This window comes from Linepithema humile, chromosome 2, assembly GCF_040581485.1.
Source record: "Linepithema humile isolate Giens D197 chromosome 2, Lhum_UNIL_v1.0, whole genome shotgun sequence".
NCBI classification, from domain to species: domain Eukaryota; kingdom Metazoa; phylum Arthropoda; class Insecta; order Hymenoptera; family Formicidae; genus Linepithema; species Linepithema humile.
The window spans coordinates 10466270-10493181 of record NC_090129.1 but is presented as its reverse complement, the minus strand read 5'-3'; the positions used below and the strand labels follow the sequence as shown (position 1 = coordinate 10493181).

General features: G+C 28.7%; 1 protein-coding gene and 1 long non-coding RNA gene across 4 annotated transcripts in view; one reads left to right on the top strand and one right to left on the bottom strand.

Annotated features, from left to right (window-relative positions):
- Window positions 1-2876: 2876 nt before the first annotated feature.
- The window catches only part of LOC136997942 (cytochrome P450 4C1-like), a 33898-nt gene continuing 9862 nt past the window's right edge, over window positions 2877-26912 (bottom strand). Inside the window, exons 1-14 of one of the 3 annotated variants that reach the window (XM_067349437.1) lie at window positions 16642-19383; window positions 15000-15232; window positions 14405-14626; window positions 7690-7799; window positions 6956-7049; window positions 6363-6548; window positions 5965-6061; window positions 5625-5727; window positions 5375-5474; window positions 4866-4972; window positions 4132-4200; window positions 3650-3818; window positions 3207-3386; window positions 2877-3114 (exon numbers count right to left, since the gene is read on the bottom strand). In XM_067349437.1, the coding sequence (XP_067205538.1) occupies window positions 2951-3114; window positions 3207-3386; window positions 3650-3818; window positions 4132-4200; window positions 4866-4972; window positions 5375-5474; window positions 5625-5727; window positions 5965-6061; window positions 6363-6548; window positions 6956-7049; window positions 7690-7799; window positions 14405-14561 (1536 nt within the window). In that variant the 5' untranslated portion in view covers window positions 14562-14626; window positions 15000-15232; window positions 16642-19383 and the 3' untranslated portion in view covers window positions 2877-2950. Of the gene's footprint in view, window positions 3115-3206; window positions 3387-3649; window positions 3819-4131; window positions 4201-4865; window positions 4973-5374; window positions 5475-5624; window positions 5728-5964; window positions 6062-6362; window positions 6549-6955; window positions 7050-7689; window positions 7800-14404; window positions 14627-14999; window positions 15233-16641; window positions 19384-26912 lie in introns of those variants that run through there. The other 2 variants (XM_067349436.1, XM_067349438.1) reach the window with 2 other exon arrangements.
- LOC136997946 (uncharacterized) lies at window positions 15241-25484 on the top strand. The gene is made up of 3 exons (XR_010888486.1): window positions 15241-15457; window positions 25004-25159; window positions 25297-25484. It is a non-coding gene; the product is annotated as an uncharacterized lncRNA (long non-coding RNA).

Sequence of the window (26912 nt, the reverse complement as noted above, 5' to 3'; positions counted from 1 at the left end):
GGGTCCTGGCCTTTTGCTATAAATTTTCCACGATTTTTCCCAGGTTTTGGTTAAAAAATATCTTTGTGTATTTTTTCCTGGATCTGGCCGGGTCCGATCAGAGAAAAACCAGTATTTTTATTCTGAACTTTCAAGTTATGTTAACGTTTGTTAAATATATTACGGCTCAAAATAGTAACACCTTAGAGCATATCAAAGAGTTACGGTTCGAAATAACAGAAAAAACGGTTTGAAACGTACAAAATGTGTGATCGCATATTCGCGGCTTCTCGTCTACTGTTGAGGAAACGAAAATATCGGGCGAGGACAAAATTAGAAACAAATATAGAAGCCTAAGTGCGGTAGCGCTTCTCTTCTGTAGGGACTGAACTAAATCAATCCCGCTTTTAATAAAACTGTAGCAGTAGCCTAAATACGGTAGCGCTACTCTACTGTAGTGAGTGCGAGAATAAATAAACACTAAAGACTCAAACTTTATAGAATATGTTAGAAAGTTAGTTATACTTGTTATGTATTGTTTTTAAAACTCGCGTTAGTGCGGCGCTACAGTGACACTTATTTTCTTCTTTAAGCCTTGCTTCTTTTGTCTCGCCCCTTAGCGATTGCTCTTTGTACCTTGCTTTCTGGCTCGCTCAAATCTCTGTACTAATAAATGTGTGGTTTTATACAAATTCTCTCTTTAATTCTCTGAAGAGATATAATCAGCTCCTTTCTTTCTCCTCTGGGTGTGCGAGGTCGAAAGTGCGCATAATATTAATAGAAATAACAGAATATACAACTTTAATCTTTCGTAGTGTCAGGATCTTTTTCTCGACTGCTCGATTTCGTCGGGATCCCGGTTTATATACCTTTACATCAAAGATGCCGCTAAATCTTATTATAATAGCTATTCGCCGCTAGCTAACAATCGTATCAATATCCACCGTTAGTTTACAATAATGTAATTCTTTATAATATGCCGATGATAAGATGACTCGTTCGACTGTTGCATTTCCTTTCAAGGAATAGTAATCGCAGGTCTAAGGTTTCACTAGGTCAGTAGGCACTAGGCCAGCGTATGATATTTCACCGCATGATCAAAACCGCTGCCGCCGCATAATAAAAGCACTAATTCTAAGAAGACAATTATAAATCAAGTATAATACTACACAAAAATAGCGAACATCGAAACTGAAAGTGACACGTGTGACGAAAGTGACTTGATAAAAAACAAATATTCGCGATCTAACAGTAATGAAGCTACTAATAGTGCTGTAAATGAGAATGTCTATCCCTAGATTAATGCCACTTTTACCCAAATCTACAAAAATGTTTATAGGAACGTCATCCGCAAAATACAATATCGAACAATCCAGGAGAAAACCCGAGTAAAAATTAAGGGCCCTAGGCGGGATTCCAGTATAATTTCTAGGAAAACCCGTAGAAACAACGCCTGGGCCTGGGTACATTTTAAATAATGGATCCGTCCATGCCCGCCGTCCCCCATTACATATGGGTCCAAGCTAGATTTTCCGGACATATCCAAGCTATACTTGGGGAAAAATATCCAGGGCCAGGCTTTCTCCTAGACCAGATTTTTACCTGGGTGGCGGAATTAAAATATATTTGTTTTATCCGATAATATTATCACAATGCCAGCACAAATGTAACAAAATCTGCTGACAATTTTGACAACAAATCGGCGGGAAAAAGCCTCGCGCGCTTAGACTTGCGCAAATTGACCGATCTTTTTTAATTAATTTTTCATTAATTATTACGAAAATCGCAAAACGGTACAGAATTTTTCTACTCGGTTTAACCCGCTCTACCTGCACCCGAGAGGTGATTCAGTAAGTATCGGACATTCTGTATATGTTCCAGAAAATGTTGAAGCATTAAGACAAGAACTAAAAATTATACAGGGCAAACGAAAATCTTTTTCTAAGTGCCTTTCAACAGAGAAACATAAAAAAATAAAGACAAGAGGATTTCACACAGCATTTGTAATAAATAATTTGATATATTTGTATAATTATACAATAATTTATTTTTTTATTCGATTACTGATACATTATAGCTAAAAATTAAGTATAATCGTTAAATTGTTTTTTAGGATGATAAAGATAAAAGAATAGAGAAGCAAGACTTGAAACAGAAACTTAAAGTTAAGACACAAATTAACATTCCCAAAGTTGCCTACAATACTAGAGGCAGTAAACAAGTAACAGATAAAAATTCTGATTACAAGGATTTATCAGAAGATGAGTGTGTGATAAGTAAATCAAAAATATCAGAATTGGTAAGTTTTAGAATGTACAACTTTAAATTCTATTTCTATACATTTCAAATCCCAAAGTGTTCAAGACGGAGCTGTCAGTTTTCCCCGGAGAGCTTCGTACACACACAATCGCTGACCTGCTGACGTCACATGTTCGTGTGCGCTCGGCTTTCAGTTTGTAGAAGCGAGCGGATGTATATTTTGCGTCTCCTTTCCACCAAGCCTAACACTGGTTTTATGAGGCAACTTTGTGCGCGTTTTGACTTTCAAAATTTTTGGAAAGTTTTTTATTGCAAAATTTAAAATACCAATTGTTAAAGAAATTAAAAAAACACGTATTTTTATAGAACGTTTTTAGGACATTCTAAAGATGTCTTATTTAGAACGTTTTGAGGACGTTTTTAGACGTCCTTATATTTATTATTTTTAGTATGTGGTAGAGTTATCAATGTAGAAAGGCGAAAAATTTAAACATTATGCCACTATATTCAAATCTTGCTAGAGGTCTTTGCTAATCTTTACAAATCCTTTTTTAGTATACAGAATGTCCGCAAAGATTGAAACTAAATTTATACAATGTATTAATGAGATGGAGTAGATAAAAAAAATTCTTATAAACTTATATCCAAAAATACTTTATTAAAAAATTATAAACATTCGAAGACTTACAAGCAGAATTATTCTCTATAACATTCAAACCTTGATTGGAATGAATTTTGCACGGATTGGACGAGCAACTCGATTTACTATGTCCAATGCAAATTGAAGATCTTTTAAATAATCAATGGGTTCCAAATAAAAGTTATGTATTAAAGAAGCCATTATGATCTTCAACTCCATAATGGCGAATCGCTGACCTATCATTAACCATAAAAATTACAACAAATTAGAAATGATTTACATACTAATAATAAATAGAATATTAAGAATTTAATATTGTAAATATTACCTATACAATTTCGCGATCCTGCACTAAACGGTAAATAAGAAAACGGATGACGATTTTGAATATTTTCAGGACAAAATCTGTCAGGATCAAAAATTTCTGGATTTGGCCAGAAATCAGGATTTCTGTGAATCATTTTAATAGGAATAAGTATTATTGTTCCAGAAGGCACAATATATGATTCTGAAAATATCACAAAACACAATTTATTAGAATAATTAAAAATTATTCAAATTGTAAAGTGAATATTTTTATATAAATTATTTCACTTAAGTAAAAGCTTTTTCATACAATAATTTACTATTTTCTTGAAATATTTTTGTTAGAAAAAAATTAATATTAAATTATGAACTAGTCAGTTTATCAATACAATATCAATTAATATAACATCTTTTCTGAAGTTTTGTAAAAATATATATAAAATATATATTTTATCAATTACTCACGTAATTTTATATCTTTGCACGGAACTCGAAGTATAAAAGGAGCGCTAGGATACAATCTCAACGATTCCTTCAAACATCTTTCCAAATATGGCATATTATTTAATGCTGTTGCAGTAAGTTTTCCATTGTTCTCTTGCATAACTGCATTAATTTCACTTCTCACACGATCCTACATTATTGAACAAATTTTCACACGTTTTATTTGATTTGTATTTGTGTCACTTTTAATTGAATTATCTATGCGACACACACAGAATACAGAACACACATATATATATCCTTTCATATTTATATACATAACAATTTTATTTAATTATAAATTTAAGCAGATTACTTTATATCTTTTTGGATTTATTACAGTAATTTGTTCTAATATTATCAGAAAACACAAACAATATTAAATTTAACTAATTATATATTTAATTAATATAATCAATGAAGTATTTACTGTGTGTTTGAAAATCAATATAATTATGATATACCTGAATATTCTTATGCTCAGCTAATAGCAAAATCGTGAAGCATATAGATATTGATGTTGTATCGTGACCCTGTAATGGGAAAAATATATTTTATTTATTTTTTTGCGTTACACATAGACTGCATATGAAGAGTTCGGAGGAAAAGTAGAATCCTTTTTTAAATTCATGTATAAAAAAAAATCTGAACAGGTTTTACTGAATTATTTAAAAGTACAAATGTTCAAATTAAAATTAAAAGGAACTATAAAAAACAGTGTACATGTTGCTGTACACACACAATTAGAACAACTTTAATTGTAGAACTAATTTTCTAACAATTAATAATATCGGATTTGATCCACTTTTCCTCTGAATCCCTCGTGTATGTATAAAAAGACTTCGCAAAAATAAAAAGCAAGTTAAAATATTTTTAATATTGTCAAATTTAAAAAGTTTTTTTTTTTATATAATTTTTGGACACATTGTACCCGTATAAAACGAAACTCGAATATATTGAAAAATTAATAATTGCTTTTCAATTTTATTAACAATTATTAATCAGAAAAATATTATTGTTGTTGATTGTATCACATTAAAGTAAGAATAATTATTTTATGGAATAGCTCATATAAATGAACATTTTTATATGAAGCAATTTGATTTTACATAATGTATTTTGAACTCTTCACAAATTTTTTTACAAATATATTTGTTATGGTATTATTTAATAAATATAAGTAATTTCAGATATCTACCGCAAACATGAAGGTATCAACTTCTTCTCTGATGTCTAAATCACTCATCTTGTCATTGTCAGACATCGCTATCAAAAGATCCAACATAGCTAGTCGCTTTCTTCGTACTGAGAAGGATAAAAATATTTTGTATTTAATGTATGATATTAATTTCTTGATCAGAGTTGATCAGAAAGGTCTTGTGAATTTTCAATAAAAATAAAAAGTAAACTCTAAAGGAGAATTTTTGGATCAACCCAATATATATAAATATATGTGTATATAAATAATGATAATAGAAACTTTCACATTTAATACGCACGCGTGTGCATATACGACGTACAAACACATACACATTTATATCTGTATATATGTAATGGCGAAAGTGATAAATGAGAGGCATTATGCATAATGCCCGAGACTAGTCGGGCAGAGTGATAAATATTTGTTTATGTAAATATCACTTTGTCCGTGACATACACATAAGTGTTTATGTGTGTGTGTGTCTATATGTGTCTGTAAGCATGTACCTCCTATTATTTCTTCATCAAGGCTTAGTAAACCATTTTCAAACTGCTTCAAATATCGCCCATCAGTGTTTTTATGATATTGTTTCCTTTCTGCAATAACCTAAGGAAAATTCGTTCATCACTTATTGCTAAATGCTGCTAAATGTACTGCTAACATATTAGATTGTTAATAATTTTATTTAAATATTATTATATCTTTATTTACACCAAAATTCTGCACAATTTTAAATAACACGCAATTCTCACTCACTTTTTCGGTGAATCCATGCAATATTTTTAAATTCTTAGCTTGCTTTCGACCCAGTGATGAAAGCGCAAATGTCACATCAGGATAAAGCCACGGTTTTATCATTCTATGTGCACAAATATATGTAATATTATATAAAAAAATAATAGCATTATATTTAAAGTCTGCGTGCGACTTTAAATGATTCTATAAGTTACATCATAATACTTTTGTGGAACACTATAATCAAAACTTTACATTTTTTTATATTCAAACATCTAAAATATGTGGAATATACTTAAACGTGTTTATGCAATTAGTTATACACATATACATATATTGTTAAGTTGTATTGCATAGTTACCTAGTTAAAATTATTTTACTGATTTCATGAATTGCTTGACGATACTCTTTTACCTGATTTTTGTCCATATCTTTCAGAGAAGTTCCCATAGCGGTTTCTATAAATTATTGATTAAAGTTAGGTATATAAATTGTATATAAGTTGTACATAAATATTTGTTAAGATTTTTATTTTAATCATAACAATTTAATATTATAAAAGGAAATAATCTATAATTAATGGAGATAATCTTTCAATTAAATATTACAATCTAACACATTGTTGTTTAAAGATATGTAGAAGTTTATCAGTGCTCAAATATTAAGTATAATTAATAAAAAATTATTATAATTATAATAAATATTTAATCAATTAAATGTCAATAAAGAGAAAAAAGTTTTTGTAAATTACGAACGTACCGCATATTGCATTCAACGTATGATGATTAATAAAAGAAATTAAATCATCAACAATCAATCCTTCGTTGTCATTCAAACGTTGTGTCAAGTCATTACTCTCCTCGATCAGTACATCAACAAACTGTTTTAAGATATCAAAATGAAATGCTGGCGTTAGCATCTTTCGTCTTTTACGCCATTTTGTTGCTGTAATACAGATAAAATAGTATCCGGTTTTTATGTAATAATACTCTAAATCACTAATATTGTATTTGTCGTAATACCTGCCTTATAAATTAAGTTATTCAAATTTATACATCAAGATAAATAATTTTACTAACAAAGAACTGTAAATTCTGTACTACTTATTGACAAATATGTAAAAACCTTTATGGCGTTTGAAAATTACGTGTAATTCTTGAAACTTATTTTGTTTATTAACATTACTCAGGATAGACTATAGACTGAACATACGTGAAAGGACAATATCAGGACAATCGAGTTTGAGTATTTGTAGACATTTATAAAAATTAAAAAGTATAGTTTTTATATATTTCCAATTCGAAATATCGTACATATTAGAAATGAGAATTATGTTAGATCTATTATGTTACCTTCACTAGTGAATAGGCCAGTGCCCAACCAAGGACAAATAAATGAGTAAATAAACCCTTTCCGAACATGTTCTGTCGGAATGTTTAATATTGTCTACAATCATATAAAAAATTATAGATAAATAATATAAAAAAATCCGCAGAAAAGGAGTGTAATTTATGTGTCATCTTGTTACAAGTGTAATTGTTTTTACAAAATTATGTTTAAGAAAATATTAAATAAAGTTAATTATTTTCTGAACAACTCTCATTTGTATTAGACGGTAAACGTACAATTCCAAATACAAACTGTAAATATCGAATTTCGTTTTATTTAACATTTATAAAACTCTAATATAATAATGAGAAATACATGCAGGGTGATTCTCATAAACGTATTTATTGAATATCTCGGAAAGGACTTATGATGCGTTCTTTTCGAGATATTGAGAGAATGAGTACGTTTATGAGAATCACTCTGCATGTATTTCTCATTATTATATTAGAGTTTTATAAATATTGAATAACAAAATTCGATATTTACAGTCTGCATTTGGAATTGTACGTTTATCGTCTAATACAAATGAGAGTTGTTCAGAATATATATATCTCAATATTCTTCTATCTTTATATCGTTTGAATGACAAATACTAACATATACAATATTATAAAAATTAATAATAGAAAGAAAATAATATTAAATTAAATTATAATATAATAATAAAGATTTGTTTATCTTTAATTATTTCTTTCACCTTTACATCATCAGGATGACTAGCTGCGACAAATGCAAGATTAAAACTCCACGCCTTACAGATGGGATAATAAGTTTTAATTAATTTCTCTATTTTCTTCAAACAATCTTCTGAAAATTTCAGTTTAAGAAAATAATTACTAATTGTTTTTTCATATATATACTCAGTAAACACAAGCTAACAGTAAAATAACGTCAATGTTATAATTTCCCACTCAACAATGTAACAGCAATACAACATGCCTTGTACGTAACGATTATATTGTTGAGTGGGAAATTATAACATCAATGTTACGTTACTGTTATTTTGCGTTTACTGGGTAATTATTAAAGAATTACAATTAATTATTTCTATATATGCGCCATTGATTGACTGAATTAGAATTAATTTTTTTATCTTCCCAGCAAACCAATATGTATCTGTAATATTACTCCAAGAGCACATTTAGAGAACAAAGTAATATTTCTATAATTATGTATATAACTTATAACATTTCTCTTAAATGGTAATATGGCGTATGTATTACTCTTGATACATATCACTAATGTAACATTCTGTTTTTCTTAAAGGGGGAGCCTCGTATGAATCGCTAAAACAAAAGTGATTTTTAGGAATTTTTTTTTGAAGAAACAATGCAACGGATCTTTTTAAAACTTTTTGGTGTTTTAAAACATATATTAAAAAGTAAACAAAAATTTTTTTTGTTTAAAAATAATTGATTATAGAGCCACTATAAACAAATGTTGACGCAGCCTCGTCACTGGAGTTGTGAATTGGCGGGAGTTGTAGCGTCTTTTGCACTCGTTTAAAACCAAAAAAAAAAAAAAGTTTTTCTTTTCTATGAAATTATCTAGTCGATGAACCTAAAAAATAAGTAAAAAGGTAAAAATTGAAAAAATGGCAACACTTTAAAAAAAAATTGCGATTTTGACCCACAAAATGTCACCTTATTTATGCAATAAAAATTGTTTAAATTAATTATTTTACTAACTTTATAGGTTCATCGACAATTTATATTATTAAACTACATGTATACACAGGGACAACTTGATTGATCGAATAGTTTTTGAGTAATCTTTCCCGCCAATTGCCAAAAACTGGTTTCGAGAAAAACGCGTTTAAAGTTTTCGGTATTGAAAAGTAAAAAAGAAAAGTGTAACAACAAGTTTAAAACTGAGGCTCCGATTTCCTGCTTCTTCGAATTTCACACTTTGCTTGCACTCTCCAAATTGCACTCTCAAATAAGTACTTCCGAAAACGCGCCAAAAACAGTTACAAATTCTATAATCTTATATCTTATGGTACCGTTGACCAAGCGCCCCGCCGCGCGCTTGTATATCTGCGCGCAAGAAATAGGCTGTGGACTTCTTAAAACTTCGAATTTTGTTTTGTAACTTTGGGAATATATTTTCTACATGGATTGCTATTGATTAAAGCAAAAAAAAATTTTTCAATTTTTTTAACCGGTTACACGAGGTCCCCCCTTAAGCACGGACTTATATTCGCTCTCTTCGTCACACATAGATTGTGTCTGACGAAGAGAGCGAATATAAGTTCGTGTTTAAGACGATCTTGAATATAAGAACGGACTATGGGCGGTATTCATAGTCCGTTCTTATATTCAAGATCGTCTTAAGCACGAACTTATATTCGCTCTCTTTGTCAGACACAATCTATGTGTGACGAAGAGAGCGAATATAAGTCCGTGCTTAAGACAACCTTAAATATAAGAACGGACTATGAATACCGGCCTATGAATATCGGCCATAATGACGGTAAATTTTGGTCGCAAAATGACCAATTAGACGTCCTAAGTTAGGTCTCATGAGACCCGAAAATGACGTCGATATGTCACATCCACAAGACGTCATTTTTTGACGTTTTATGGACGGCGAAAATAGGACCAATATATGACCAATTATATAATACTTAATTAACGAAACTTTGACATTAAACAATTATCAAGAAAATAATCTAAGACTTCGTTTTAAACATGCTCACATGCTTTAAATGCTGTTTCTTCTTCTTTTTTATTTAAAAAGATAAGAAGAAACGCTTAAAGCATGTAAGCGTTCAAAACGAATGCATAGCCTTAAACTACTTTCCTGATAATTTTTAATTTGTTGTAAAGGGTTTATATTTTTGTTAATAATACAGCATTTAGGTTTTCTTTGAACAGAGTTCATTTTAATATAAGATTTATACAAAAAAGATTCTTTCTTTCTTAAAATAATAACATTTCAATAAATAATTTAATAATTGTTCTAACAAAACAATATTTATTGTTAGATTATTCTCATCTTAGAATATTTATATAAAACAAACATAAATTATAATATAATTATAAAAACATGAGAAAATAAAAATTGTTTTAGTAGGTATGCGAGATACTAAGAAAAATTAAATGTTTGCAAAAAATTTGACCTACATTTTATGTATATATATATATATATATATATATATATATATATATATATATATTTTTTTTTTTATTTACATTATAATTAAAGTATGTACATTTTTTCAAAATAATTTTATTCTCATAAAATAAAATGTTTTTTTAGAAAATATTGACTTAAAATTTAAGTCTATAATCAATTTATGTAATTATAGATTAATTATATATTTAATCAACGCAAACTTAAATTTGATTACATACACGCCAAACTGAATTTGTGTGAGTAATATTTTTTAATTAAGAAATAGTTACTAAATAATAAGTCAGAAAAGAAATGATGATAATGCAATAAATATTGTGCAATGTTTAATGAACTTGATGGATTAAAGGAAATAATACCCAAAAATTATTTTCATTAGGAAGAACTATACATTTTGCTATGATGTCCTCAAGCTGAACCATCACAAATTCATTAGACAAATGTTTTACACAAAATATATCTGTAAGCTTTGAATTATAGAGATATACATAATATGGATAATAAGACAAAAACTGTTTTCCATAAAAAAAAAGTGTATCATCGAATCTAACTAAAATGTTATGAATTTGTATTATTTTTTCCCCTTTTATATAACAATAGCAATCTGCATTACGACATTGCCAAACATAAAAGATTAAATTTTTATATTTTAATTTCTTAAACATTTTATATTTAAAAATATCATTAACAGGGAATGGCTCTGAATTATATTCATTAAAAGGCAAAGGAATATTATGATTTTCATGGTGCATGTTTTGATTGGAAATATCAATTTCTTTTAAACGTCTAAAAATCTGTTGTAAAGGTTTATTGGGAGATCTAACTAAATGTTTGAGACTATTCAAATAGTTTTCAAAAGGGAACGCTGAATAATTATCCAACGGTCCAAATTTTTCAACATCATTACTTAAATGACACAATATATGAACGTTATAAATGAGAAATTGAGGGCCATAAATGTTTTCACAGTGTTTTATAAACATAACTAAAAGCTCATTAGCTAACTGAGTGCCTCGTGTAACCGGTTAAAAAAATTTTTCAATTTTTTTAACCGGTTACACGAGGCTCCCCCCTTAATAACATGCGCGAGCACGTATTATTATCATACTCATTGAGTCAGTCATCTTCACTTTTATTCTCGTAGTGTTCGTACTTAACTTAACTTAACTCTGTTACACTCTGACACGAGAATTTAGCAATTGGTCATTTTGTGTACAATTGTGTGGCAATTGATAAAAAAAGGAACTCTTTGTGAAAAAGTTCAACAAAAACAAAGACGTGTTTGTGCTAAATAACTGTATCTAGGTTGAAGGCACTCAACTTAATTTCGGAAACTGCCAAAGTGCCAAAAAGTTCCAATTTGCAGTGTTTGCTTCCATTCATAATAAAGAAAATATTCATAAGAATAAAATAGTTGATAATATATTATAGAACAATATATATTATTACTTTTATAAATATAATACTTTATTTATATCATTTTGTTATATCATTTCGTTAAATACATGGCAATGTCGCACACTGGGGCTTCGTCCCACTGCATGTCGTGACAATGTAACAATAAGTGTTCGTTGGATAAATTGGTATAATTATACATTTTAAATGAAATATTGCAGTTATCTTTTAATATATATTGTATTCAGCAATGCTGAAAATTTTTGATAACGCGTTAGAGAATTTCGCAATAAGAATAATTTTTTATTCAATTTGACAGATTATTGAATATTGATAGACTTATTTTAAAATACACACTTCAAGTATTAATTGTAATATTTAGAAGATATAAATAAAAAAAATTTATCGGGTATTTTTATTTTTACATTTAAAATTTTTACACTAGATATTACTTGTCTTTAAAATCTTTCAAAAAACTACATATCAAAAAATATCTGATGCATAATTTATAAAAATAATTTTTTTACCTGATAACGGTTATTAATTACTTTATAATATGTCACGTAAAGACTTTTGTGATGTCTCATACCGCCAGAAAAGAAGGATAGTGTTGCGTGAAAACTAATTATTAAATACCTGTGATTCACAAAATATTGACACATCGAGTAAAAAATTAAAATGTACCAGCACTAGCAATAATGTTTCGAATGTTTATAATTTAAATAATTATAATAATTTTGATCAATATAATAATTTTAATGATTATAATGATAACAATTTCGACTCTTCAAGTGATGAAAGTTCAATTTATAATAATTCTTCTGATTCTTTACTGTCACTTAATAACGATACTTTACACGATGATTTAAGATCTTGGGTAACGAAACATAATATCAGTCAAAGCGCTGCCAATGATATGTTAAAAATATTGTTTAAAAATGGTCTTTATGTTCCAACTGATTGTAGAAATTTGACGAGAACCCCGCGTAATACATATTCAAAGATAATTGACATTGATGGTGGAAAATATGTTCACTTTGGACTAGCGGAGAGTTTAAAGCATTCCATTAAAATATTTTTTTATACGTACCCTACAGAGATCAAAATAAACATTAATATTGATGGCTTATCTATTTCAAAAAGTTCAGGAAGTCAATTCTGGCCTATATTTGGTGCCATAGTAGCGGATTTTTATACAGAACCCTTCGCAATCGGAATTTATCATGGCACAACTAAACCCAATAATGTCGATATTTTTTTAAAACCTTTTGTAGAAGAAGCAAAAACTATTTTTGATTCCGGTTTAGATGTTGGTGGAAGAATTATTTCTATTAAATTAAATGCTATCATATGTGATGCGCCAGCAAAATCATTCGTATGCGGTATTAAAAGTCACAATGCGTACTTTAGTTGTACCAAATGTATTCAAGAAGGTGATTTTATAAATAATAGAGTAGTATTCCTAGAACTTGATTCAACATTAAGAACAGATTATTCATTTAAAATCAGACAACATAAAGAACATCACATTGAAAAATATCAAACTCAACCAACTATTATAGAAACTCTTAATATTGGAATGGTTTCAAGTGTACCGTTGGATTGTATGCATCTTATTTTTCTTGGTGTTTCAAAAGGATTGCTTCAGTTTTGGATTAAAGGAAAGTTGAATATTCGATTAAGTACTGCTTTATTAGAAAAAGCTCAACGGCGCAATAATTTATTAAAATTATTTATACTAAAGGAATTCGCACGTCGCCCAAGAAATCTATTAGACATAGATCGCTGAAAGGCAACAGAATTTAAACTCTTTTTATTATACACAGGAATCATTATAATGAAAGATGTATTGCCTAAAAAATATTACATACATTTTATCTGTCTATGCGTAACTATAAGAATTGTATCTGATAAACAATTTGCACATTTACTTGATTATGCTCAGTCAATTTTGAAATATTTTGTTGGAAAGTACGGTTTATATTACGGCGAACAATACGTATCACACAATGTACATAATTTGCTCCATATTTGTGCAGACGTTAAGCAGTTTGGAACAATTGATTCATTTTCAGCTTTTAAATTTGAAAATTACTTATATCAGTTAAAGAAAGCATTAAAAGTTAGTGGCAGGCCTCTTGAACAGATAGTTAATAGACATAAAGAAAAACAATATGAAAAAGTCTGGGAATAAACAAAATTATCCAATTATTCATTATGATAGGAATAAAATGGAAATAAATCATGTAGAGTACAATAAATTTACAAGATTAAAAAAAAAATAATAATAATTGCTGTATACTTAAGAACAATAAAAGTGTGGCAATAAAAGATATTTATTGAAGAATGACACTCTACGCTTTCGAGTAAAATAATATCACTCCGTCGAACCATTTTTTTATTTACCTTGTAATTCAACTTTGATTGGTATTTATAAAATATTTGGAGATGAGATGCATTTACCTTCTGCAATTATTAATGGCAACCAAATTTTTCGAAAATGTTTTGAAGCAAGTAATGTATTTATCTCAAACGATCATTCAATAAGTATATCATTCATATAGTTATTAGTTTATTACATTAAGCCAATATATTTCAAATTATTTTTGAACTACTCATAATTCGAAATCTTGTTATTACTACAGTAATAGAAGATCTAATAATAGTATATATTTTTAAAAATATATACATATATATAAAAAAAATACATATATGAAACATTATATGGTTTGCTGGGTTATTGTTACCGTAAACGTTAAAGTATTGTGTCAAATAATCAATATTATAGATATTTTTGTATTTTATTAATAAATACTTTTACTAATAAATACTTTTCTGTAAATGCTACTTATTAATTTGTAAATGTACATAATTTTACTTGCCTAATGAACTGCAGCACCATATAAGAGTATTGCCGATTAATAAGAATGCCGGTGGTCCTGGTATTTGATCGATAAGTTGCCAAAATCTTCCATGATGAACAAGATAATGGCACAATAATATAAGAACAATGCATAATAGCATTAAAGTAATAAACATTTTTTGTTGAATAAATTGAAATCTTCTTAACTTTTCTTCTATTTTCTGACTTGGTCCTGAATGTTCTGAATACGAGTTATGTAATATTTAAAAAAGTTAAATAATCAGGAATTGTTTGAAATTGATTTAATAAACGATACAGTTTATTATTTTTTCGCATAGCAACATAACAATATCTATAAGATCAACTGAGACTACTGAAGCATTCTCGCGGTTTTATGATATCTTCCCCACTTATACTCCCCGTAAACTGCAATTAATTTAAATTTAAAATTTTCAAAATATTAAAACGATTAGACCGGCAATTAAGAAAACACGTTCTTAAATCATTTTTAAATATCAGATATGATGATGTTGGCTACATAAAAATGCTATTAAACTGTATATGATCAGATGAGATATTCTATCTCATTATATGTATATGAAAACAGATCTAACCGAGTATGATTATATATCAGAGCTCGGAATTATTTCATCTTTTCGGCCGATTCTCGTGATATACACCTCCTTTTTTCTCCTTACCGCGCATGCGGCAGTCGCTTGGGCCAGCGCTGCCGAGCGTTAGAATAAATTGATCCAATTGAGAATCATTACAACATTCATCTCGGTTCCGTCATCGTTGTCGTTGAGCTGCATGAGAATTGCTTCGGTAAATTTGTGCAAAGAAACGCCTGCAAGGCGAAAGTTGAATTGCTGTGAAATCGCAGTGAACCGTGTACGGTGGAAGTGTGTCGATATTAATTAAGGAAATTTCTTTGATTATCGGTCGATGTCTTACAATGGCGAGATCGAAGGGGAAAAAGTTAATAGAACGCACACCATCGATTCTCGTAAATACGAGACATCCGTTCTAATTGCTGTCGCGATCTTTGTGCTACAGACAAGATTTGTTCAAGGTTAATTCGTATTTTTGCGTGTCTTTGGTTACTGCATGTACATAATCTCGAATGTTAATAGAATATGAATGATACAAACAAAATGAAGAAATGAAATACTTAGTCGTTAACGAGATAAGAAATACTTTGAGACTTAATATAGTAAAATTAACGTATAATCGATTAATGACGAGAGATAGCGCGATAATTAAATATGGATGGTTAAAAATTGTTGGGGATTAATTGTTTTTTGCTAACATCTATCTGCAAATGAATAATTTATGATTTGTTAAGTCAAATCTCCTGCTATGTTTCGTGTGAATATAAATTTCTTGATTTCTTATTTCTTGATTTCTTATTTATTAATAATTTTAAATAAAAAAACAATTTTATTTCTGTAAAGATGATAGCGATTGAGATAGAGAGACACGAAATACAGTTAGTATCTCATTAAAAAGATCAATATGTCAGACGCGCTTTGATTCAGAACGCAGATCTAGCAAAACAGATTATTGACACACATATTAACATTAATTATGTGACTCGAATATGCCATGCAAAGCATCAAAAAATTATTATTTTAATTTCTGTAAAGTGGAACGATAAAATGCTTTTGATTCTATTAACATATTATTAAAATGTTTATTTATTAGCGTTATTTACAATTTCGTGGATTTTTCCATTTTAATTTTTTATTTGAGACAAAATAAAATAAACTTTTAAATTTAAATCAAACATAATTTTTATTGCAAAATATATATATATTTTTTTTTTATCGAGATTGAAGCAAAAGTGTTATATTAGAATTTGCAATCTGGATTAATTCTGATGAATCTGATTTGAATTTATAATTTCTATGCTGTATAGATTGGGAAACAATGCAAATTCCACGTTATTCTATGTATTTTTGACTATTGTTTGAATTTCTAATCTTGTCTATGCAATGCAGATTGAAAAGCAGTGCAAATTCCACGACGATTCTGTGTTCTATGAAGTTAGATATAGCATATATGCCGCGACCGCGGGGATAATCGCACATAAACATGTCCTTTATTTTCATGATATGCGCGGTTTCCTGTATCGCCGGTTCGCACACGATCGGCGGGCGATTGGTGAAATGGCCCGCTACGCAATCAGAAAATGTACACGTTGACACCCGGAGTAAAGTTATAACAGTTTCGATTATAACGCAAATATATATATACGTTTCTCTGATCAGGCAACAGGCAGGCGCGACGATTTGTTTGTGACTCCCGAGGCGGTGATCCGAGCATCAGTGAACACGTTCGTGATCAATCAAGAGACACGGTAGTGTCTCGCACCAAGTTCACGCGCAGCGCAAGACCGACCGTGTATCTTTACGCGAGCACATGAGCTGATAGGAGTCGAGATTTTCATATCTCAATAATGCGTGGACCGATCGAATTTATAATAAGCTCAATCAATAGAGCACATGCGATTTACATAATAAAAGTATCTTTACTTTTTTTGTACATGCTTTCTAAAAAAATATATTAATTGCCAAAGTTTGCCAAAGTCGAAATATGCCGAAATCTATGTAAGCCTTGGTCGTCGTCGTCTGTTCGTCATCCTTCTCTAATATATAAGTTTTTCCTTTGTCAACTAGAAGCATCAAAATGCGACATGGTTGTCCTTTTCTACATCCCGTGAAATGTCAATTCCCGCATAAGAGCGTCTTTTTTCTTTCCTTTCTTTTTCTAAAAGATGTCTGTCCTTTTCCAACATGGCGACGCTCAGACCTGTCAGCTCGCAGCTTTGATGATACTAATCACATTGATATAATTAATATCTGTCGTAAAATGTATATGTAACGTGTTGTGGAGACGAATAGAGATAGTGTATATCAAAATAATAGTATTCTTTATAAAAAAAATTTTTCTCGTCTTGAAGTGCAGAAGTGTAGCAACACACATGCTGACAACACTCTTAGGCCGGCGTCACATAGAACCCGTAATCCGTAATCCGCACCGGAAGTCCGCAAAAGTTACTAAGGATTGCGTCCGTAACGTTACGTGTGTTTTATCTCCTTGTGTCCCATGGAGCCGTAATTCCATGAAATTTCCGTAAAAGTTACTAAAAGTTACTAGTTATTACTAGTAATGCTTTTTTTAATTTTATTTATTTAACTAAATTTGACGATTTAATTAAAATTTTTGTTAAAATTATAATATATTCTGTAGTTTTCTTATGAATAAAATACAAATAAATAATTATAATCTGTTAAATAAAAAATAGTAATACCGTTACGTGTGTATTTACGGCTCCATGGGACACAAGGAGAAAAAACACACGTAACGTTACGGACGCAATCCTTAGTAACTTTTGCGGACTTCCGGTGCGGATTACGGATTACGGGTTCTATGTGACGCCGGCCTTAAAGGGAACGTTCACAAGTGTCCTCTCCCGATTTGATTCTCCTTGAAATATGTTGTAAAACATACAATTTGAGAAGACACGTATTTTTTTATAGCGGCCCTAACTCAAATTTAAAGGGTGAAACACTCTTTTGAAAAAAACGAGTTTTTTCTTTGTGTGTAACTATCGCCAAAACCGTAGGAGATATAAAAAAATGTTTCAAGTAAAAGTTGTATGGCTTGTAATGGGCTTTATAACTGTGTGTAGTTGGATTTTCAAAAATGTAATTTTTTTTAATTTACTCTTACCCCTTGGTATTATTTTTTCGAATTTCAAAATTTTTGTAATGACAAAAGTTGTAGCATTTTTTACGCTGAATTCAACCATATATGATTTTATTATGTTCCGAAATCGCATCTTTCAAAAATAAGTCATCAGTATCATATTATATGCGTCGCGCTGCATGACGCATTGTTTATACCGCACTTGTGTTGCGCAATAGTCGTTAAATAAATATAAAAATGACATGTTATCATATATTTAAGGAAGAAAAGTTAACTAAAATTGTTGCTAAAGCATCCCTTCCACATTACACTCTTATAGATAATCGCTGCATTTCGTATGCGACGCGTTGTCATATACAAGTTAGCTATCAGCGCATATTACACTTTGAAGTTTTGCTTGCAGTGACCACGGGAAAATAATTTATGAAACGAAAACAGTGAATGAATCAATCTATTCAACATATATCCACCCTGACTCTACTCTCTTGGCCCGACTTGACTGACAATGAATAAAATTCTGTACATACTCTTTTTCAATAATTTTAATATACTGCGATATATTCTACATACTATTACATTCTATTAAATTATTACGATTTTTTTAAACTATGGTATATAAAATCTTGAAATATAAAATGTATATTATAAGTATAATTATAATATATTGATACAATAAATAAGCTTTTATATATATATAAGCTTATTTATATATATTATAATTATACTTATAATATACATTTTATATACCATAGTTTAAAAAAATCGTAGTAATTTAGTGGAATGTAATAGCATGTAGAATCACATTATATTAAAATTATTGAAAAAGAGTAAACTGTACAGAATTTTATATTTTATTTCATTCTCAGTCAAGTCGGGCCAAGAAGGTAGAGTCAGGGTAGATATATGTTGAATAGATTGATTCATTCACTGTTTTCGTTTCATAAATTATTTTCCCGTGGTCACTGCAAGCAAAACTTCAAAGTGTAATATGCGCTGATAGCTAACTTGCATATAACAACGCGCTGCGCACGAAATGCAGCGATTATCTATAAGAGTGTAATGTGAAAGAGATGCTTTAGCAACAATTTTAGTTAACTTTTCTTTCTCAAATATATAATAACATGTCATTTTTATATTTGTTTTGCGACTATGCACAACACAAGTGCGGTATAAACGGTCATGCAGCGCGACGCATATAATGTGATACTGATGACTCATTTTTAAAAGATGTGATTTCGAAACATAATAAAATCATATATGGTTGAATTCAGCGTAAAAAATGCTACAACTTTTGTCATTACAAAAATTTTGAAATTCGAAAAAATAATAACAAGGGGTGGAGGTAAATTAAAAAAAATTTCATTTTTTGAAAATTTAACTACACAGTTATAAAGTCTATTACAAGCCATACAACTTCTATTTGAAATATTTTTTTATCTCCTACGGTTTTGGCGATAGTTACACACAAAGAAAAAAATCGTTTTTTTTTCAAAGGAGTGTTTGATCCCTTAAATTTGAGTTAGGGCCGCTATAAAAAAATACGTGTCTCCTCAAATTGTATGTTTTACAACATATTTCAAGGAAAATCAAATCGGGGGAGGGGACACTTGTGAACGTTCCCTTGTTAGTATTCTGTAGTTAGTGGACAGAAAGTGTACTTTGTGCACATTGGTGGAATCGGCAGGTATGTAATGTTTATAGAGAAGAAATGTCTAACACTTGGATTGAAGCTGACGATACGCTAATTAAAAAAAGACAATGGCCTAGAGGTGCTAAAGATGTTTTTGTCATTCTTACAGAAATTTGATCAAAAGTAATCTGTTTTTATATATGAAAAAACGCAATAACTTAGAAATACAGATGGTTTTTTATACCCTTTTTATGATCACTAATAATTTTCTTATAAAACATGTTGTAAAATATAAAAAAAAATTATTAGGTTTGTATAAATTAAGATTTCTATAATCAAAAAGAGGATTGTCGTATTGAAAATATGACGGGAGTGATGGTGGGATATTATTACCATTATTTTTACTAAAAAAAAAGAATCATATTTATTAAAATTATTTTTACTAAAAAAAAGAAATGATATCTCACAGAAAAACCTTTTTTTTTTAAAAAGGTAAAAAAAGAGCGCCAAGTACACGTCTTGTTATATTAAAAAAAAGTTTTCCTCATAAAAAAACCTTTCCAAAAAATTGTTTTTTTTTTAAAAAGTTTTCCTCATAAAAAACCTTTTCAAAGAACTGTACTTTCAAAAATATATTATATTAAAAAAAAGTTTTTCTCACAAAAAACCTTTCCAAAAAAAGTTGTATATATCATAAAAAACTTTTCAAAAAGATTGTATTTCCAAAAATATATTATAAAAAAATCTTTTTAAAAAAATTATATATATTTATCATAAAAAATCTTTCCAAAAAAATTGTACTTTTAAAAAAAGTTGTATATATTAAATAAAAATTTGCTACATATTCTGTCTATAAAAGAGGTGATATATCAGAAAATGACGCCAAGTTTAAATAAAGAACCATTCAAAAAAAGTTGCATGTATATCTAATTATTTATTTAAAAATGATATTTATGTTTATATCTAGTTAATTCTTCTTAAGTATACTTTTTAAAATAATTGCATCTGTATCTAGTTATTTTTTTTATATCTGTATCTAGTTAAATAAAAAAATTTTTTTAGTTTAATCAAAATAAAAAAATATTACAAAATTTCGCAAAAAACTTGGCGCTGCTATAAAATAGCCTTAAAATATTATTATACATCTTAAAATATTATAGAGCAATGAAGGCTATTAAAATATTATTATACATCTTAAAATATTATAGAGCAATGAAGGCTATTTTATAGCAGCGCCAAGTTTTTTGCGAAATTTTGTAATATTTTTTTATTTTGATTAAACTAAAAAAATTTTTTTATTTAACTAGATACAGATATAAAAAAAATAACTAGATACAGATGCAATTATTTTAAAAAGTATACTTAAGAAGAATTAACTAGATATAAACATAAATATCATTTTTAAATAAATAATTAGATATACATGCAACTTTTTTTGAAAGGTTCTTTATTTAAACTTGGCGTCATTTTCTGATATATCACCTCTTTTATAGACAGAATATGTAGCAAATTTTTATTTAATATATACAACTTTTTTTAAAAGTACAATTTTTTTGGAAAGATTTTTTATAATAAATATATATAATTTTTTTAAAAAGATTTTTTTATAATATATTTTTGGAAATACAATCTTTTTGAAAAGTTTTTTATGATATATACAACTTTTTTTGGAAAGGTTTTTTGTGAGAAAAACTTTTTTTTAATATAATATATTTTTGAAAGTACAGTTCTTTGAAAAGGTTTTTTATGAGGAAAACTTTTTAAAAAAAAAACAATTTTTTGGAAAGTATGCTAATATCGCGACGGACCGCCGTGCGCGTTACAGAACGATATCAGGAAGCCGTTAATATAAATCGCTTCTTTCATATAATCAATCAACGTAACAATCGTTTATCGCGCATTTCGAGTAATCTCTTACTTGTAAAACAGAGTCAACAGATCAGTGTTTCATGTCATTCCATTTGGCGGTCGCCGGTGCGAACCAGTTTATTAACGATAATCGAATAAACAAAAATGAGAAAAATATGTACTTGTCGATGTGCTTGAAAAGCTAGTAACTGAGCTATCGTGTTTGCATGTTGGTATATAAGTTGCTCGTCTGGAAGTAAGTCAAATTTTTAAAGATAATTTTTGATACGGTTAATTGAGTTTTATTTCTCTCGAATGAGAAGATTGCAATCTGTTGCAAATGGACTTGCTTGGAAGAAACTATCAATTTTTCATGTTTTATCATTTATTATTAAATTTTATTGTTTTGTTACATAATTGTTTTGTTTATCATAATAATAATTTTTTTAAATTAAAATCTTATATCTTTATATTTAATTATTGCATGCAAAGAAAATAATTTGTCAATTAACAATAATTGGTACCTTTGATTTCTGATTGATTAAATATCTAAATAATATTTAAATAAATGCCGATAATATGTTTGAATAATGATAAATTTTTACGATAATAAAATCTAATTTTTTATCAATTTCAAATAATGATAAATTTATTAAATATTGTTAGCGATCAGTCTTGATGATTTATGATATAATTTGAAATAATTTATGATCTGAAGAATGTGTCTTGACAATACACATATGTTAAAGGAACTCGATGATCATGTCATCATCGATATTGACTGACATGTATCAGCTGCCATATATAACAATCGCAAGAATTGCTGCCAATCATAAGTTATTAGAACCTGAGATTGAGAAATCCGTAGACTCTTATTGCTTTCCCTGATCATAAACCGGTATATAAAACAATAAATAACGTGTTTTAAAACATGCTGTAGCTTAAATCATGCGTTTTAGTATCTTTGCCACAATGCAAATGGGTGATAATAAACTCTAGCGTTCAGTTAGCAATATTAGTATTCGGTATTAATCGATATTCTCGCTTAAATATTTAGATATTTATTTACACACGTGAAATATACGACAACAATTTTTAACCGCTATATACTGCAACATTTTTGAAATTTTTTGAAATTTTTTGGAGTTTATTGGCTACAATTTGCATATATTTACATATTTACATTTACCGCTCATATTACATGAGCAATAAATGGCTTTGCAAGATGTCTAATCAAACTTTGGGAAAAAATTCCCCGAGAATTCCCTGATTTTCCCAGTATTTTCAGATCAAATTTTCAGGAAAAAATAGAGTATTTATTTTACTTTTATATGCAAATTTACGAATTCGTTTACTGTATCAGCTTCTTCTGACTCATATTTATGAAGAAAGAAATGAGAATTTACACAAGTTTCAAAAAATAAAATTTTAAAAAGCATTGAAAAATGAAGAGAACTAATTAACCAATTGTGAAATATAAATAAAATTCTCCAAGCATTTTCAGCAGAAATTTGCCTGAGTCACGATAAAAGTTTTCGAGATTTCCCGATTTCGCTAAATAGAAAAAAATAGCTATTTTGGATTTTTCTCAGATTTATAATATAATATAAGAGCATCAAGAGCCGTTTCGTTCTTGATGCAGGAAGTTAGTGCGAAATTTTTAATTTTTCTTATGGAAATAAATTTGTCTAAATTAGAGACAGTTAAATTGTACACCGATCTCAGATAGAGATACATAAAATGTATAAAAAGTTAAGTACATTGTTTTCACATATGGAGAATCATAATGTACTAATAGGAATTATTGAAAGGAAAGGAAGAGAGAGAAAATATCAGGGCGCGAGTGGATAAAGCTGGAATTTGAACCCGGGTCTTCCGCTTGCCGGAAGCTCTACGCTTCTAATATTTATCTCTCGCTGGATTAAGAAATAAACAATTCTGTAGCAAATAGACGCGTCATTTAAAATACATATAATGGAAGGCTCACATATGATAACTATCAAATATAATATAATATAAGAGCATCAAGAGTCGTCGTAAGAAGTTCGCACTATCTGCCACGGCCCTTGATTCTCTTATATTATATTACATTTGATAGTTATATGAGCCTTTCCATTATATGTATTTTTCTCAGATTTTTTAGGTAGTAGATATCTCTTGTTTTCAGAAAAAAATATTTTAGTAAAGTATTTTTTCTCTATATAATTATATTTTAAATTTCAATGTATTAAAATTATATAAAATTTCTTTATTTTATTTGATCAAAGAGCTTTCTTTATTTCTTTGAAACATATTTTAATACGCATAAATAAATATTTAGAAATAAAGAAAATATTATAAAGAGATATTGTTAGCTTTTGGTATTTTATTAACGATATAACTAGTTCGAAGGATCTGACCTCATACACATAAAATCAGATCAGGTTAATTATATGCGCGATATATAGAATACGCAAGTTGCATACATTACACGCAAAAAAGACACACAGCTTCACATATGCAAAAGTCCACTAGGAGTGGCACCGTCATCACGATGGACAAATGTTTATCGAGTTATCCCGTTAGGCTCAGCCAACGTGCACAGCGGTCGTTTTATCGAAGATTGTCCATAAGCATTCTCCCCTGATTAAAGTTTTACGATCTTACAATCTTACGAAGTCTTAACATCTTACGATCGTTTACCGATATTTACAGGCAAATTTTTGCTGATAACTATATATCGATCTGTTACGATTTATTATTCCACAGTATAAAAAATCAGTAGTCAGAAATAATTAACAGCGTGCAATATATGCATAAATGATTAAATACGAGCTAATTGGCAAATGCACATTTGCACATTTACCGTTAATAATCAATGCAAAATTTATTTAAAAATATAGATGTAAGATCCCAAGTAGCAAGGTGACGTCAGAAGACGACATAATGACGTCTATTTTTAGTCATTTTTGGACTATGACGTCGACGACTAATAATGGACGTTTATAAGACGTCATTTCTTAAACCAGCTAAAGACGTCATTTTGAAAACGTCTTAAGGTCGTCCAAATAAATTTATAGTATAATTATTTTTGCTTCTTAATGGTGTATAATTATAGATTAATTATAAAATAAAAACCACAAAATTTATTGCAATATATTTTTAAAGGCCATCATGCGCACAATAAAAAATTAAATAAGAAATAAAAAATAAGAAATAAGAAATAAGAAATAAAAGCGAGTTGATCAATCATGATTGATCGACTCGCTTATTTCTTATTTCTTAGTTATTTCTCGCTGTATGCGGTCATATATTTCCTTGCATTATACAGTTTGTGGATTTCTTGTAGAATTTCACGATACTTTTATATAGTACCTATAATTAATACAAGGAGTGACAGCATGTCTTATGTTTTAATCAAATTTGATGATGGGGGTGGTAATGTTGCAGTTGTAAGAAGCACATGGTTAACTCTTAGAAAACGAGAAGTTTTTTGGCCACCTGTAAAAGACCAAAAAACTTTTAATAAAATTTTAGAAAGCGTAGTACATGCACATACTGCAACATGGAAATTGTACCCAGTACAGAGATGTTTATTTGTAACTGGTAAGTGCATAAAAGTAAAGCTTTACTAATTATTATAGAAATAAAGAAATATCAATAATGTTTCATATTTTTTAAATAAATTTAAAATAAAAAAAAAATTTATATAGTAATATATTTGATTAATTGAATTATTTTAGATGATTTACAAAGAGCTCGGCAGAAATGTAAATTATCAGAGGAGACATCCGATTTACAAATAGATAATCAGGAGGCCGATACTTACCGGAAAAGAAAAAGAGTAGTACCACGTCGATTTTTATCAAGCGATGAGGATGAAAATGATAATGATGACGTTGATGTTCGCCCTCCAAAATTAAAAAACAAATTTTTAACTCAAAAAACTCAAGAAAAAAAGAATTTTAGACAAATAGAGTTTTTTAGTGTAAATTAATATTATAATTTCAGCAGCATATAATTGCATAATATTAATATTTTATTTTTTGAATTATAAATAATATTGTTCAATGTTATAGCATTTTCTCCTGTAACAAATTTGCCCGATGAAGATTCTTCTAATGCAGATTCTCCTAATGTCGATTCTCCTAATGCATCAGATTCTCCCAATAGAGATTTTTCTACACAACAAGCTATACAAGAAGCTATACAAGAAACTCTGTCTAATATTTCAAGACATAACACATGTAATACATCAAGCTTTACTACCGATCATACAGACAGAATTACTGAATATCATACTTGCAAGACTGGTGCACTACACATCACACCTACGGATAGTTCAACAGAGTCAACAGGTATGACATTTTCTGTTTAGTTGGTCTAAAGTTTTCCTTTACATTTAATGTTCTTTACATTTAATAATGCGAATTAGTTATACAATAGATATGCAATATATAAGTTTGAAATATTTGAACATTTACAAAATTAAAACGTACAATTGATATTGACATCCACAGTTAGAATTGGTCTTGTATTGCATTTTGATGTATGTAAAAAAATTAAAACTAAAGAAAAAACATAAGATACTTAATAATTTATATATTTTTGACTAAATTTGTATAAATCTCTTTAATGTTGTACGATCCAATAATAGTTATAAATTTTTTCCTAAAACATTGCTTCAGTTTTCCAAGAGAAGGTTATTCGTCTTCTAAGTCATCTTAAAGCGCAAAATTCACAGATCTTAGCCCTTTTACAAAATAAAGAAGTATTGTCTTCACACAAAGACTTTGCTTTTCAATAATTTTATAACGTTAGGATGCTACTCTATCTACAATTGGTGGACAAAATGTCTCTTTGAAAGTATCAAGAATTCTGAAATATCTTTTTATAGATACATTAGCAGCAAAATTTAGCTTCTTTGGAAAACGATTAAATAAACGACCTTTTTCAGATTTATATTTAAAAACTATAATTGTGGGTGAGTATATTCATTGATGTGATGCTTTTATATACATATATATACATATATATACGTATATACACACACACACACACACATATATATATATATATATATATATATATATATTTTTTTTTTTTTTTTTGTCAACGTGATATTTTTTTATTTGTAAGTGTTTTTGTAATTATGCATAATTTATTAATTTCTTTTAGAATCCATCAAACGTAGTACACCTGGAGTGACCATCAAGGAGATAGAAGATAGTATTAAAATATGGCTGAAGCATGCTCCTGATAGAGAGAAAAATCAAATGCGACGAGCAAGCAGGAATAATAGGGTAGAATAATACAATGATTTTTTTGTGATAAAAGGGAGAAAAAATTAATTAAAAAT